Consider the following 14,205-nt stretch of genomic DNA (forward strand, 5'->3'; position numbering starts at 1 on the left):
ACCAGGATACAATTTGTGACCACGGAAGGGCTATTTGCTGCACCAGCCACCTGGGATGAGCTACCACAGGACTAAAAGTACTGACCTCAGGATCAGCAGTGCTGGCTTCCTGTCCGGATTCTACCATTCACCAACACAAGGTCATTTAGCCCTGTTGGGCCTTACTTTCCTTCCTTGAAAAATAAGGGTTTAAGATGGAATTTAATGAAGATACTTTTAGCTTTAGGTGTTTCCCACGTGGTGCAATGGTAAAGAATCTGCCTACAAATGCAGGAGACTCAAGAGATGTGGATTTGAACCCTGGGTCAGGAAGATCCTCCAGAGGTATAAATGACAACCCACTCCAGTATTCTTGCCTAGAAAATCCCACGAACAGAGGAGCCTGGAGGGTTACAGTCCATGGGGTCGCAAAGAGTCGGCAGGCCTGAGCAACTGAGCATGAGCACCCACTTTCAGCTTTAAGATTCTATAATCCTTTTTCTTTCTTTAAAGTCTTTTTTTGAAGAGTGGAAGTTTTCAAATGTGCACAAGTCCAGAGAACAGTATAATAGATCTCTATGTATCCATGGTCCAGCTTCAACAATTATTTTTTCTTTCCAGCTTTACTGAAGTATGACTGACAAAATTTGCATATAGTTAGGTTGTACAACATTACTGTTTTTAAAAGTGTACAAGGTGATGACTTCATATGCATATAGACTGTGAAATGATCACAACCAGACCAAGTAATACATCCATCACCTCGCACAGTGAGTATATGTGCCTGCCATTAAGTTTTTGACTGATGAGACATCCACTTTGAATAAACATATTGCTAGCTGCAATGACCCAGCTACCAGCAAAACAAGCAGGTAAGAACTAGGTCACCTCTACCCATGAAGCTTCGGTAACCTAGATAACTGCTTGAGTGACCTTTTCTCCACATCCTCCAAGACTTGCTAACTTTAGTCTTTCTGAGAAATGCCATCCTAACAAGTGTGATGTGATATATCATTGAGGTCTTGGTTTGCATCTCCCTGATGATTTATGATGTTGAGCATTTTTCATAAACCTGTTGGCTATCTGTATGTCTTCTCTGGGAAAATTTGCCCATTTTAAAAATAAGGCTATCAGTGCTTTTGCTATTGAGTTGTATTAGTTGCTTATACACTGTAGAAATTATCTCCTTACCAGATACATGGTTTGCAATATTTTCTTCCATTTTATAGGCACCTTTTCATTTGGTTGACTGTTCCCTGTGCTGTACAGAAGCTTTTCAGTTTGATACGGTCCCAAATGTTTACTTTTGCCTTTGTTACTGATGTTTTTGGAGTCATAACCAAAAAAATCACTGCCAAGACCAAAGTCAAGGAGTTTTTCTCCCATGTTTTCTCCCAGGAGTTTAATGGTTTCAGGTCTTAAACATAATCCATTTGAGTTCATTTTTGTGTAAGGTGTAAGATATAGGTTCTCTTTCATTCTTTTGCATGTGGATATTCAGTTTTCCCAATACCATTTATTGAAGATACCCTCCTTTTCCCATTGTGTGTTCCTGGTGCCCCTGTCAAAGATTAGTTGAGCCTTTATTTTTCCTGGGCTCTCTGTTCAGATCCACTGGTCTGTTCTTATGACACTGCCACACTGTTTTGATCACTAGCTTTGTAATATAGCTTGAAATCAGGAAGTGTGATACTTTAACTTTGAACCTGAACTTCAATCCTCTTCCTCCAGATTATTTTGCCTATTTGGTATCTTTTGTGGCTCCATACAAATTTTAGGATTTTTTTCTGTTCCTATGAAAAAAATGCAATTAGAATTTTTGAAGGAATTTACAGAGGGATTTCACTTAATCTATAAATTTATCATTCTAAACAGAACATGATTCAGTTCAGTTCAGTCGCTCAGTTGTGTCCAACTCTTTGCGACCCCATGAATCACAGCACGCCAGGCCTCCCTGTCCATCACCAACTCCCGGAGTTCACTCAAACTCATGTCCATCGAGTCGGTGATGCCATCCAGCCATCTCATTCTCTGTCGTCCCCTTCTCCTCCCGCCCCCAACCTTTCCCAGCATCAGAGTCTTTTCCAGTGAGTCAACTCGTCGCATGAGGTGGCCAAAGTATTGCAGTTTCAGCTTTAGCATCAGTCCTTCCAATGAACATCCAGGATTGATCTCCTTTAGAATGGACTGGTTGGATCTCCTTGCAGTCCAAGGGACTCTCAAGAGTCTTCTCCAACACCACAGTTCAAAAGCATCGATTCTTCGGCGATCAGCTTTCTTCACAGTCCAACTCTCACATCCATACATGACCACAGGAAAAACCATAGCCTTGACTAGACGGACCTTGGTTGGCAAAGTAATGTCTCTGCTTTTTAATATACTATCAAGGTTGGTCATAACTTTCCTTCCAAGGAGCAAGCGTCTTTTAATTTCATGGCTGCAATCAGCATCTGCAGTGATTTTGGAGCCCAAAAAAACAAAGTCTGACACTGTTTCCACTGTTTTTCCATCTATTTCCCATGAAGTGATGGGACCAGATGCCATGATCTTTGTTTTCTGAATGTTGAGCTTCAAGCCAACATTTTCACTCTCCTCTTTCACTTTCATCAAGAGGCTTTTGAGTTCCTCTTCACTTTCTGCCATAAGGGTAGTGTCATCTGCATATCTGAGGTTATTGATATTTCTCCCAGCCATCTTGATTCCAGCTTGTGCTTCTTCCAGCCCAGCGTTCCTCATGATGTACTCTGCATAGAAGTTAAATAAGCAAGGTGACAATATACAACCTTGACGTACACCTTTTCCTATTTGGAACCAGTCTGTTGTTCCATGTCCAGTTCTAACTGTTGCTTCCTGACCTGCATACAGGTTTCTCAAGAGGCAGGTCAGGTGGTCTGGGATTCCCATCTCTTTCAGAATGTTCCACAGTTTATTGTGATCCACACAGTCAAAGGCTTTGGCATAGTCAATGAAGCAGAAATAGATGTTTTTCTGAAACTCTCTTGCTTTCTCCATGATCCAGCGGATGTTGGATACTAAACAACGTAAAGTACATTAAGCACAGAGGTATTTTTCTGTAAGTGCTAGCAAAGAGGCAGGCTCAAAGATACTAAAAGGCAGGTACTCAAAGATTTAGTGAGTAAATGGAATTAGGAAAAAAGAAAACTCAGACTGCCCTCTGAAGAGTTGGCATCTGGCTTCCGTGGTGCCTCAGTGGTAAAGAATCCACCTGCCAATGCGTGAGATACAGTTCAATCCCTGATCCGAGAAGATCCCACATGACACAGAGTAACTAAGCCCGTGAGCCACAACTATTGAGTCTGTGCTCTAGAGCCGGGGAGCTACAACTACTGAGCCCTTGTATCCTACAGCCTGTGGTCCGCAATAAGAGAACCTGCCACAATAAGAAGCCTATGCACCGCAACTAGAGAAAAGCCTGCGCAGCAATGAAGAAGGCCCAGCACAGCCAAAATAAGTAAATAAAATTATTTTTAAACAAGAGTTGGAATCACAGTAGAGGAAGCTAAGAGGCAGCCAAGGCTGCCTCCTCCTCCTTCCTTGCAGATCCTACACCCTAGGAGAGCAGGCTTCTGACTTTATCTTCTTCTGTGACCCTGACAGCCATCTGGAGAACTTTCTTTCCCCAGGGCACAATTTCAACCCTTAAAGAAAACCTGATTGCCACCAGTTGCAGAAGAGGCAACGGTCCCAAACAATAAATTATTGTAGTGGGTGTTGAACTAGTCGGTATTGCATGTGGCATCAGCATTCTGGGAAAGTCTCTGACTAATAGGCTTGCTCTTGTGGGTGTTTTGGAAGGTAAACTCAAAGGAGAAATGCTGCACCTGCAGCATGGAAGCTTATTCCTTCAGACACCAAGAACTGTGGCAGACAAAGATTACTCTGTCACTGCCAATTTCAAGATTGCGGTGGTAACTGCAGGAGTTCGCCAGCAAAGGGGAGAGAGTTGTCTGAATCTGCTTCAAAGGAACATTAATGTCTTTAAGTTCATCATTCCTCAGATCATCAAGTATAATCCTGACTGGTGGTTCCAACCCAGTGGATATTTTCATGTATGTTACCTGGAAACTAAATGGATTACCCAACCACTGTGTGGTAGGCAGTGGATGTAATCTGGATTCTGCTAGACTTCACTACTTTATGGCTGAAAAACTTGGCATTCATCCCAGCAGCTGCCATGGAAGGATCCTAGGAGAACATGATGACTCAAGTGTAGCTGTATGGAGTGAAGTGAATGTGGCAGGCATTTCTCTCCAGGAACTGAATCCAGAAATGGGAACAGATAATCAAAGCGAAAATTGGAAGGAAGTGCATAAGATGGTGGTTGAAACTGCCTATAAGTCATCAAGCTCAAAGGCGACACCATCTGGGCTATTCGATTAAGTGTGGCTGATCTTATTGAATTCAGGATTCACCCAGTGTCAACAATGGTGAAGGGGATGTATGACTTTGAGAATGAAGTGTTCCTGAGTCTTCCATGTATCCTGAACACTCGGGAGTTAACCAGCGTTATCAACCAGAAGCTGAAGGATGAAGAGGTTGCCTAACTCAGGAAAAGTGCAGATACCCTCTGGGGCATCCAGAAGGACATAAAGGACCTATGACTTCTGGCTGCTAGGCTATAGAAACTTAAAATTACAGTGTGATTAACCACGAGCCTTTAGTTTTCATCCAAGTACATGGGGCACAGTTTGCTTTTATCTTCCTAAGCATGTGAATCTGGACTCCCAGAATCAAAGCCTATGCTTGCAAGACAAGTTCTTGAACAAATAAAATAAACTAGTGTAGTGCGGGGGGGGGGGGGGGGGGGGAAAAAAAAGAGGTGGCCTTTGACGCTAAAGTTAATTTAAAATTAACACAGTATTCTGGAATACTAACATTTCAGGAAGCTGATCTATACTACAAAATGTAAGAATTCAGAGGAGAGGTCAAGAGCCAGGGAGTTGTGATGTTCACAGTGAGATGATACATAAATAGTTTGATCCATGACTAAAGAAAAGAGAACCAAACCCCATACTAACTACAGAACCAAAGTATCTACTCTGTATGCACAAGGGTAATTTTGTTTCTCAAATTCTGCAATAACTACACTGTGTCTTGACCATATGTATCAGTTAAAAGCCAAAAATAGGACATGGATAAAAACAGAAATGACCTCTTAACTGTTACCCACTTCTTCAAATAAAAACAATTTAGCATGCCTGCAGATGTTCATGAATGTGGAAAGAATTTCCACTTATACCAGAAACTTATCCTTTGCTACTCAACAGGATTGAGACTTCAAAGAGCCTGCTTCTAACACCTGTAAGGTAATACTTCTGAGGATGGACTGAAGCGCAGCTACTAAAGCTTGAACAAATATTCAGTAAAATGTTCTACTATTGCTGAGGTATAATGTCATATATATACTCTGACCAATACTTGTGATCAAATTAATACGTGGATACATGACATTCCCATTCATGACTGTGTAGACTGAATATTTGTGTCCCCTAAATTTTTTGTGCTGAATAATTGCATGCCCTCAGTGTGATGGTATTTGGAAATGGGGACTTTGGGAGGTAACTAGGGTTGAAGGAGGTTACGAGGGTGGGGCCCTCACGGAGGGATTCGTGCCTTTATTAGAAGAGATACCAGAGAGCTTGTTTGCTAGCTCTCACTCTTGCTTTCTCATCCTTCCTCTCACTCTCTCTCCCTCCCTCCTTGCCCCTTGTCAAGTGAGGACAAAAAGAGAAGGTGGTCACCTGAAAGCCAGGGAGAGGGCTCTCATTAGACCGCAGTTATGCTGAAACTCTAATTTTGGACCTACACTCTCCAGACTATGAGAAAATAAACTCCTGCTATTTAAGCTACCTAAGTTTATGAGTTTTGTTATGGGAGTCTGAACTAATACAATGAAAAAAGTATAATGCAAATATTAAAATAATAAAAAACTCTAGTATTTACTTTATTAAGAGATTTTATTTTTTGAATGGTTTAGAGTTGTAGAAAATTTAAGCAGATTAGCCCAGAGAGTTCCCATATCACCTATCCCTTCAACCCTCCCCTATCACATATGGTTTCCTCTACCATTCAGTTCAGTTCAGTTCAGTCGCTCAGTCGTGTCCAACTCTCCGTGACCCCATGAATCACAGCATGCCAGGCCTCCCTATCCATCACCAACTCCCGGAGTACACTCAAACTCATGTCCATAGAGTCGGTGATGCCATCCAGCCATCTCATTCTCTGTCGTCCCCTTCTCCTCCCGCCCCCAACCTTTCCCAGCATCAGAGTCTTTTCCAGTGAGTCAACTCGTCGCATGAGGTGGCCAAAGTATTGCAGTTTCAGCTTTAGCATCAGTCCTTCCAATGAACACCCAGGATTGATCTCCTTTAGAATGGACTGGTTGGATCTCCTTGCAGTATAAGGGACTCTCAAGAGTCTTCTCCAACACCACAGTTCAAAAGCATCGATTCTTCGGCGATCAGCTTTCTTCACAGTCCAACTCTCACATCCATACATGACCATGGAAAAAACCATAGCCTTGACTAGACGGACCTTGGTTGGCAAAGTAATGTCTCTGCTTTTTAATATACTATCAAGGTTGGTCATAACTTTCCTTCCAAGGAGCAAGCGTCTTTTAATTTCATGGCTGCAATCAGCATCTGCAGTGATTTTGGAGCCCCCAAAAATAAAGTCTGACACTGTTTCCACTGTTTTTCCATCTATTTCCCATGAAGTGATGGGACTAGATGCCATGATCTTTGTTTTCTGAATGTTGAGCTTCAAGCCAACATTTTCACTCTCCTCTTTCACTTTCATCAAGAGGCTTTTGAGTTCCTCTTCACTTTCTGCCATAAGGGTAGTGTCATCTGCATATCTGAGGTTATTGATATTTCTCCCAGCAATCTCGATTCCAGCCTTTGCTTCTTCCAGCCCAGCGTTCCTCATGATGTACTCTGCATATAAGTTAAATAAGCAAGGTGACAATATACAACCTTGACGTACTCCTTTTCCTATTTGGAACCAGTCTGTTGTTCCATGTACAGTTCCAACCGTTGCTTCCTGACCTGCATACAGGTTTCTCAAGAGGCAGGTCAGGTGGTCTGGTATTCGCATCTCTTTCAGAATGCTCCACAGTTTATTGTGATCCACACAGTCAAAGGCTTTGGCATAGTCAATGAAGCAGAAATAGATGTTTTTCTGGAACTCTTGCTTTCTCCATGATCCAGCGGATGTTGGCAATTTGAGCTCTGGTGCCTCTGCCTTTTCTAAAACCTGCTTGAACATCTGGGAGTTCACGGTTCCCATATTGCTGAAGGCTGGCTTGGAGAATTTTGAGCATGACTTTACTAGCGTGTGAGATGAGTGCAATTGTGCGGTAGTTTGAGCATTCTTTGGCATTGCCTTTCTTTCGGATTGGAATGAAGACTGACCTCTTCCAGTCCTGTGGCCACTGCTGAGTTTTCCAAATCTGCTGGCTTGATAAGTACAAGAAGATGCTCACACCACAGAAGCAGCATACCAGAAACAGGGGCAAACTAGGCAATGAAGCCAGAGCCACCTCTCTCCCAGTTCAGATTAACAAAGACTTAGGAATGGGCTTCCCAGGTAGCTCAGAGGTAAAGAATCTGCCTGCCAACGCAGGAGATGTGGGTTCAATCCCTGGGTGGGGAAGATCTCCTGGAGGAGGAAATGGTTATCTACTCTAGTATTCTTGCCTGAAAATTTCCATGGCCAGAGAGGCCTGGCTTGCTTGCTACATATAGTCCACGGGTTCACAGTGATGGAGCACACACACACCCTTAGGGAATGCCCACAGAGAAACTGTTTTATCTTGTTTCTACTCTTTTTTTTTTTTTTTTTAGAAGAGTGAACATGCTAGAATACTCATGAATTAAAAGCAGGTAATTTGTAGCTCTCTGATCTACTTCCTCCATTTAAGGCTTCCAGCAATCTACCACACAGTTCTACCCTCAGCTTTCAAGGCTCCTCCGAATCTGGTTCTGCCCAGCCCTCAAGTACCTACTGAATCTCTCTTCTTCCCCCATGTTAATCCTTCTGCCTGTTACACCTCTGCACCCACATCTACCCCTCAAATTCAAATTCTACTCAACTGTTAAAACTCTTTTACTCTCTCTTTTGTTTACTCTTTAAGTATCCACATGATCGCAGGCCAGGGAATATCACTCAGTCACTCTCCAAATGTGGGAATGAGAGCTTCTCTAGAGTAAGAACCATGGCTAAGGACTATATCCTGGAACACTTCCCCATTCCTCTTAATACAATCCTGCAACTACAGTACATGATTTATAAATATATAGTTGATTACTAGTTGGTAAACAGAGATGGTAAGTCCTAGACAAACTATCTAATTTGCCCAAACTTTAAAAACATTACCTGAAGAATAATTAAAATGACCCTGCAAATCCTAAAATTACTGGAATGTGGCATCATGGGTGTAATGCCATAAACAGAGGTTTCCACTGGTGTAACTCTTAACCTTAGCAGGCTTTCTAGAAATATGAACACCCATTCACCTTTCTAAAAGAAAGCAAATGTTAACGAAGACATACCTTCTGAGGTTGTAAGAATCTTCTTGCCTCTGGGGGCTAAGGCATGCCCAGCATGACTGATAATCCAAATTGGAAAGCGTCTTTTTGTTGCAGAATACAAAGCCTTTGCAAATGGCACATAAAATGCAGAAAAACCTGGGTTACCTAAGAAAAGAAACACAGACTTTTAGATTAACCAAAACAATAAACAAAGTACAGACTGAAAAAGAAAGATATCTCCTTATACTTTCCTATACAAATTTAGTAACAATTACCTGTACAACTCAATTTTCGTATCCTTTATACCTTAAGTCTGGGAATTATCATTTAGAAAATATCTCCTACTGGTCTGTTCTCCAGTGGCTTCAAATAAACTCATCCTCTACGTTCCTCTACTTAATAAGTGGAACCACCAATCATAAACCAAGTCCTAACAGCACAAGTCTTTCTTGGTTCCTCCCTGCTCTTTACATCCAATTCACCAAGAGGTCCTGTTGACTTTGCTTCCAAAATACACCTCAACTTTGTCTAATTACCACTTCCCACTGTGTTTCCCACAGCAGCCTCCTAAAGGCTCTTCTATCTACTCTTGTCCCCCTGGAATCTATGCTTCAGGGTACTTAGATAGATTTCTCCAAACCTCAAATCAAATCAGAGTAGCACCCTACTTAAACACCTTTGATTGTCTTTGCATTGCCTAAAATCATTAATACTGCCTGTAAGCCCCTTCAACATTTGCCTGTGAGCAGTTACCAGCTCAGCTCAGCTCAGTCGCTCAGTCGTGTCCGACTCTCCGCAACCCCATGAATCACAGCACGCCAGGCCTCCCTGTCCATCACCAACTCCCGGAGTTCACTCAAACTCATGTCCACAGAGTCGGTGATGCCATCCAGCCATCTCATTCTCCGTCGTCCCCTTCTCCTCCCGCCCCCAACCTTTCCCAGCATCAGAGTCTTTTCCAGTGAAAGCTGCATAAAAACCAATCAGTGTCAGAATCATTCACAAACAGAATGTTAAAGAGTCTACTAAGTGATTTCTGGTCTTTTATTACAAGTATTTATATTGTAAAGAGATGTATGATTTGATCTCTGGAGGAAAAGACCACCAACTGATATTCATAGATTTTTCTTGTGTATGTACAGAACATATTTTTGATATGGGTTTGCTATAAAGAAACAATAATTAAAAAAAAAAACAGTCGATCTGATACATCTTTGGGACAAAAGAGTGAAATGGGGCTTTCATCTTACAATCATCATCTGTATGATGCCTTTGTAAATATTAGACCATTTCCATCAATGTCTGTTTGTCTGTTCAATGTACCTATTTCTTAATGCTACTAGGTTTTCTCCTCTTCGCAAGTACATGACAGGGTTTTGCTGCACTGATGTAACCTCTGTCACCCTTGTCAAATTTTACTGATTTCTTCTTCATTATCTATATGTTTTAGTTTCCTACATAAGCAGTGTAGCAAAGTGGTCAGCTGATTAACTGCTGTGCAGCAAGAGGAGAAAGAAGGGAAGAGGGGTGTATCCGAACAGAGTTAACTGTAACATCAATGTTGGATGTGATGACACTGTTTCATGTTTTATTCTTGTTTTATGTTTAAATCTTCAGTAAGGTTGGAATATTTTTGAATGTAAAGTACAAACTTTACAAGAAGTTGCAATCCAACTTCTTTCCAAGTGAATAGCAGTGTCCCAAGACCATTTATTACATAACTCATTCCTTCTACATAGATTTGAAATGTCTTCTGATCCAGTACTGAATTCTTACATCCATTCAGTGAGTCAGTACAGTTGCTCAGTTGTGTCCGACTCTTGCGACCCCATAGATTACAGAATGCCAGGCTTCCCTGTACATCACCAACCCCCAGAGCTTGCTCAAACGTATGTCCATAGAGTTGGTGATGCCATCCAACCATCTCATCCTCTGTAATCCCCTTTTCCTCCTGCCTTCAATCTTTCCCAGCATCAGGGTCTTTTCCAGTGAGTCAGTTCTTTGCATCAGGTGGCCAAAGTACTGGAGTTTTAGCTTCAGCATCAGTCCTTCCAATGAATATTCAGGACTGATTTCCTTTAGGATGAACTGGCTGAACCTCCTTGCAGTTCAAGGGTCTCTCAAGAGTCTTCTCCAACACCACAGTTCAAAAGCATCAACTCTTCGGTGTTCCAGCTTTCTTTATGGTCCAACTCACATCCACACATGACTATTGGAATAACCATAGCTTTGACTAGAAAGACCTTTGTCAGCAAAGTGATATTTCTGCATTTTAATACTACATTCATTAGTTAATTCTAATTTCAAATAATTTCACTTAGTTTTCACTTTCTTCTCTGCCAGCACCATATTATCTTGATTATCACATTGGGTTGTTTTTTTTTAATGTTTCAGTAACTGGTAGGTCCTTAGAATTATTTTCACCAGTTTAAATTGTTAAAACTCTTCTTGGAATTCTGACTGAATTTTATCTCATTTATATACAAACAGAAATATTTTATATTTTCTACATTACTGAGTATAACCTTCTAGAAGTGTCACGTATAATATTCAAATATTTTATGTCTTTCAGAAAGCAAAGATGGTCCAGTGGTTAAGACTTAACCGTTTAATACAGAGGGTGTAAATTTAATCCCTGGTCAGGGAGCTAAGATCCCACATGCCTTGAAGCCAAAAAACCAAAATATAAAACAGAAGTAGTATTGTAACAAATTCAATAAAGACTTTCAAAATGGTCCACATCAAAAAAGTCTTAAAAAAAAACACAAATAAAGCAAAGCTTTATAGGTTTCTTCACAGGGCAAGACAATAGTAATAATCAACATTTTAAAGTGCTATAACTTTTTACATGGCAGGCAGTATTTAAGTGTTTTACATACATTAACTCATTTAGTATTATTATTATTTCAATGTTATGGGATTAGGCAACTGAAGTTGAGAGGTTAAATAGCTTGCCCAAGGTGTTACTCACGGTATCTATCACACAGATGATAAATGCTCAGATAAATAAATATCTGAAAATTGAAAGAACACACAGAAGAAAATAATAATAATGAATTTTAAAAAGAACATAAAATTACCTAGTCTAGGATCTTCTGCATACCTTGTTTTACTTAACCTCACAACAGCTCTCTAAAGCATTCATTAAGGGTAATGAATAGACATTATTATCTTTATTACTACTACTATTATTACTACAATTATTAGTACTTTAAAATTTTTTTAATAACATGCAGCATTCTGTAACTTTAGGATGTAGAGAAAGTTAAACTGGTTTAACTTTAAGGAAAATCCAAAGATAAACCTCATGATTTAGACACAATAGTCACAATGACGGGACAGATAATACCAGAATGAATGAGGACTAATGATGGAACTACTAGAAAACAATCTTTCCTCCCTATCTCCAGGTTTAAGTTCTTTCTCTTAATGACTGTAAGATCTTAAGCAAATTCCCTTAATCCTTCTGATTCACTATTTTATCTCCAGCAAGTCAGTGATAATGACAACCACTCCAAGTCCATTCATTCCATTCAGTACATAGCTTCTTTTTTGTATATTTATAGTTATTTTTTGTAATTTATATTCTAGTAGGCAAATATATTCAAATAACTAAGAAGGAAAATAAGACAGCTCAAGAGTATGATAACTTCTACGAAGGAAATAAATGGGATCATATGACAGAGGAGATTAGGATGGCCTGAGAAAAATGTCTGAGGAGGTGGCATTTAGCTGAAACTCAAAACATGAGAAGAAATCCACTATGTAAAGATTTGAGGAAAAGAATACTAGGATGTAGAAATAGGTGCAAAGGCCCTCAAGCAATAAAGAACTTGGCTCCTAAAGAGTACACAATGGCCAGTAACACAAAGATCCAACTTAGAGACGGAGGTAGAAAATATAATGCAAAATGTTTAAATGTCATTGCATACTTCACCACTTAAATGTTATGGCTTATGTTACACTTTATGAACCATGAACTAAACTTCCTGGTTAGGAAACCACAGAGAAAATTAAAAAGGTCTTGTTTATACAATTAAAATCAAATATATATGTGTATATGTGTGTGTGTGTGTGTGTGTGTGTGTGTGTATCCATCTCCAGGTGTAAGAATGCTCAAAAACATTCCAATACAGAAATGAAAGTCATAAATTTTATCAAAGGATATAAAAATGTGTTATAAACACCGGCTTGAATATACATACAGTGAAATGCCTGAGCATATAACGGAGGCTGTGGTGATTATCTCTAGATTCCAATTGCCAAAAATCCCTTAGCTACTTAACACTGCAGTTATAGACTTACGTCTTCTATTAACAGTTAACCTTGTAGGGGACAAAAACCACCATATATCAAATTAATGTGGCGTAGCATCTAGAGAACGTTGTCATGTGGATAGAACTTTGGGCTTCGAGTTTTCCATAAAGTCTTGTCTTCTCCAACTCCAATCAGTGTACTCATAACACAGAACATGCCACATGATTCCACTATCCCTATATGACCACTTGAGAACTATAATGATTCAATATATTCTATGTAAACACCCACACTATCTCCTTTTTCTTATTTCACTACTTAAAGTCCAAGTATGTTAGTAGCAGAAATTCTAAACCAAAAGTTCAGTGGAAAAGATGAAACTAAATTAAAAGCTCCTCAGTCTGTGCATTCCAATTAAAAATTCCTCATTATCATCATTACTAACTTAAAAGTCATGGACAAATTTTGCTATGTGTGTAAGCAAAGTGATTTAAAATAAAAGGTTTATGTCAGTCTACTGAGATGGACTAAACGTGAGGGATATAGAGGCTTAACAATCTTTGAAAAACTGTCATCCTAATTCTCCCCACAGTACAAATAGACTTAGCCCCCAGATAAAATACAATTCTGAACTCCACAAACTAAAGAGCAGTACCAGTCTACAGCCTGCACAAAGTCCAAGGAAAAGGGCCAAGGGTGGCAAGGAGAATAGAAGAGCAAATATAAAAGAACACCAGGAAATGAAATGATCTGAAAATGATCAAAGCACTAGGAAACCATGAGACAATTAAGAAACAAATGTTTTAAGCTTCCCTTTCTCCACAGTGTCTTCAGTGAATGCTCCTTCTATCTTTTCACCATATCTTAAACCTGGCTCTCTCTAAATGGCCTCTCTTCCTTTCAGTTCAATCATTCAGTTGTGTTTGACTCTTTGCAAACCCATGGACTCTAGCATGCCAGGCCTCTCTGTCCATCACCAACTCTCGGAGTTTACTCAAACTCATGGCCATTGAGTCGGTGATGCCATTCAAACATCTCATCTTCTGTCGTACCCTTCTCCTTCTGCCCTCAATCTTTTCCAGCATCAGAGTCTTTTCAAATGAGTCAGTTCTTCCCATCAGGTGGCCAAAGTACTGGAGTTTCAGCTTCAGCATTAGTTCTTCCAATGAATATTCAGGACTGATTTCCTTTAAGATGGACTGCTTGGATCTCCTTGCAGTCCAAGGGACTCTAAAGAGTCTTCTCCAACAACATGGTTCAAAGGCATCAATTCTTCAGTGCTCAACTTTCTTTATAGTCCAACAGTCACATCCATACATGACTACTGAAAAAACCACAGCCTTGACTAGATGGACCTTTGTTGGCAAACTAATGTCTCTGCTTTTTAATATGCTGTCTAGGTTGGTCATAACTTTCC

At 40.1% G+C, this 14,205-nt stretch overlaps 1 protein-coding gene and 1 pseudogene across 7 annotated transcripts in view; one reads left to right on the top strand and one right to left on the bottom strand.

Moving 5' to 3' along the window:
* The window catches only part of LDAH (lipid droplet associated hydrolase), a 99,729-nt gene that overhangs the window by 72,819 nt on the left and 12,705 nt on the right, over positions 1-14,205 (bottom strand). For 4 of the 7 annotated variants that reach the window (XM_088841209.1, XM_088841210.1, XM_088841208.1 and 1 more), the window contains exons 3-4: positions 8,553-8,696; positions 4,815-7,457 (exon numbers count right to left, since the gene is read on the bottom strand). In XM_088841209.1, coding sequence (XP_088697335.1) covers positions 6,085-7,457; positions 8,553-8,696 — 1,517 coding nt within the window. In that variant the 3' untranslated portion in view covers positions 4,815-6,084. Of the gene's footprint in view, positions 1-4,814; positions 7,458-8,552; positions 8,697-14,205 lie in introns of those variants that run through there. The other 3 variants (XR_016038535.1, XM_055399144.2, XM_055399142.2) reach the window with 1 other exon arrangement.
* On the top strand, positions 3,646-4,601 carry LOC129539016 (L-lactate dehydrogenase B chain-like; annotated as a pseudogene).

This window comes from Moschus berezovskii, chromosome 11, assembly GCF_049115385.1.
Source record: "Moschus berezovskii isolate FMDL1 chromosome 11, NW_MosBer_1.0, whole genome shotgun sequence".
Taxonomy (NCBI): domain Eukaryota; kingdom Metazoa; phylum Chordata; class Mammalia; order Artiodactyla; family Moschidae; genus Moschus; species Moschus berezovskii.